This window comes from Oxyura jamaicensis, unplaced genomic scaffold, assembly GCF_011077185.1.
Source record: "Oxyura jamaicensis isolate SHBP4307 breed ruddy duck unplaced genomic scaffold, BPBGC_Ojam_1.0 oxyUn_random_OJ102527, whole genome shotgun sequence".
In the NCBI taxonomy this organism is placed as follows: Eukaryota; Metazoa; Chordata; class Aves; order Anseriformes; family Anatidae; genus Oxyura; species Oxyura jamaicensis.
In genome coordinates, this window is record NW_023312252.1 from 1 (window position 1) to 1783 (window position 1783).

At 61.9% G+C, this 1783-nt stretch overlaps 1 protein-coding gene across 1 annotated transcript in view; it reads left to right on the top strand.

Moving 5' to 3' along the window:
* Window positions 1-632: 632 nt before the first annotated feature.
* LOC118160164 (zinc finger protein 497-like) overlaps window positions 633-1783 on the top strand; it is a gene marked incomplete at its 5' end in the record, with an annotated part of 4682 nt that continues 3531 nt past the window's right edge. Inside the window, one exon of the mRNA XM_035314700.1 lies at window positions 633-697. Coding sequence (XP_035170591.1) covers window positions 633-697 — 65 coding nt within the window. The remainder of the gene's footprint in view (window positions 698-1783) is intronic.

Consider the following 1783-nt stretch of genomic DNA (forward strand, 5'->3'; position numbering starts at 1 on the left):
CCTTGTAATTAGTGCAACCCTTTGCAATTAGGGCAATGCTTTGCAATTAGCACACGGCTTTGCAATTAATGCAACCCGTTGCAAACCGTGCAAGGCTTTGCAATCAGTGCAAGGCTTTGCAATTAGCAGAGCACTTTGCAATTACTCGTGCAATGCTGTGCAATTAGTGCAACGCCTTTTAATTACTGCAAGGCTTTGCAATTAGCACACGGCTTTGCAATTAATGCAACCCTTTGCAATTAGTGCAAGGCTTTGCAATTAGCACCGGGCTTTGCAATTAATGCAAGCCTTTGCAATTAGCGCGAGGCCTTTTAATTAGCGCGAGGCCTTGCAATTGGTCGTGCACCACCCCTGCGCCCCCCCCTCCCCCGCCGGGGACCCTTCCCCCCCCCCCCCCCCCGCCCCGCACTCACCCGGCGCCGGGAGGAGGAGGAGGAGGAAGAGGAAGTGTGGGGGAGGGGCCAGGAAGCGGAAGAGGAGGGGGTGGGGGCGGGGCCGGGCGGAGGGGGAGGGGGAGGAGGACGGCCGCCGAGGGGGGGGAGGGGGCGGGGGGGAGGGGGTGCCCCCCCCCAACCCCCCCGGCCGTGACGTCATGTCTCCCCTCCCCTCCCCTCCCCTCCCCCCCCCCCCAGGTTGGGTCCCCTCCGGTCCCCAGGGACGGCGACGACGATGACGGCGGCGACGGCGAGGCCACCAGGTGGGGGAGGGGACGGGGACGTTTGGGGGGGGGGGGGAGGGGCACTAATGGGGGTGGGAGGGACATGGAGGGGGGACAGGGGGACACGGCCTTGTTGTCCCCACGGTGACGTCGTGGCGTCCCATGGCCTCCCTTACCCCAGGACCGGTGTCCCCAAGCTGACGTCCCCCAGCGTCACCTCCCCCCACCCCATAACCTCCCTCGCCCCAAGACCGACGTCCCCAAGATGATGTCCCCAAGACGATGTCCCCATGTCCCATGTCCCCCCTCTCTCCCCAAGACCGACGTCCCCAAATTGAGGTCCCCAAGTTGATGTCCCCATGTCCCCCCTCTCTCCATGACCGATGTCCCCAAGACGATGTCCCCAAATTGACCTCCCAACGTCCCATGACCTCCCTTGCCCCAAGACCGATGTCCCCAAGCAGATGTCCCCAAATTGATGTCCCCATGTCCCATGTCCCCCCCCTCTCTCCATGACCAATGTCCCCAGGACCCATGTCCCCAAGGTGATGTCCCCAAGTTGATGTCCCCATGTCCCATGACCTCCCTTACCCCAAGACTGATGTCCCCAGGACCCATGTCCCCAAGATGATGTCCCCAAGTTGACTTCCTGATGTCCCCAAGCTGACCTCCTAATGTCCCATGACCTCCCTTGCCCCAAGACCAACGTCCCCAAGACCGACGTCCCCAAGGTGATGTCCCCAATACGATGTCCCCATGTCCCATGTCCCCCCTCTCTCCCCAAGACTGACGTCCCCAAGATGATGTCCCCAAATTGAGGTCCCCATCTCCCACGTCCCCCCCTCTCTCCATGACCGATGTCCCCAGGACCCATGTCCCCAAGATGATGTCCCCAAGTTGACTTCCTGATGTCCCCAAGCTGACCTCCTAATGTCCCATGACCTCCCTTGCCCCAAGACCAACGTCCCCAAGACCGATGTCCCCAAGGTGATGTCCCCAAATTGAGGTCCCCATCTCCCACGTCCCCCCCTCTCTCCATGACCGATGTCCCCAAGACGATGTCCCCAAGACGATGTCCCCAAGACCACCACCCCCAAGACGATGTCCCCAACCCCACGCCCCCCC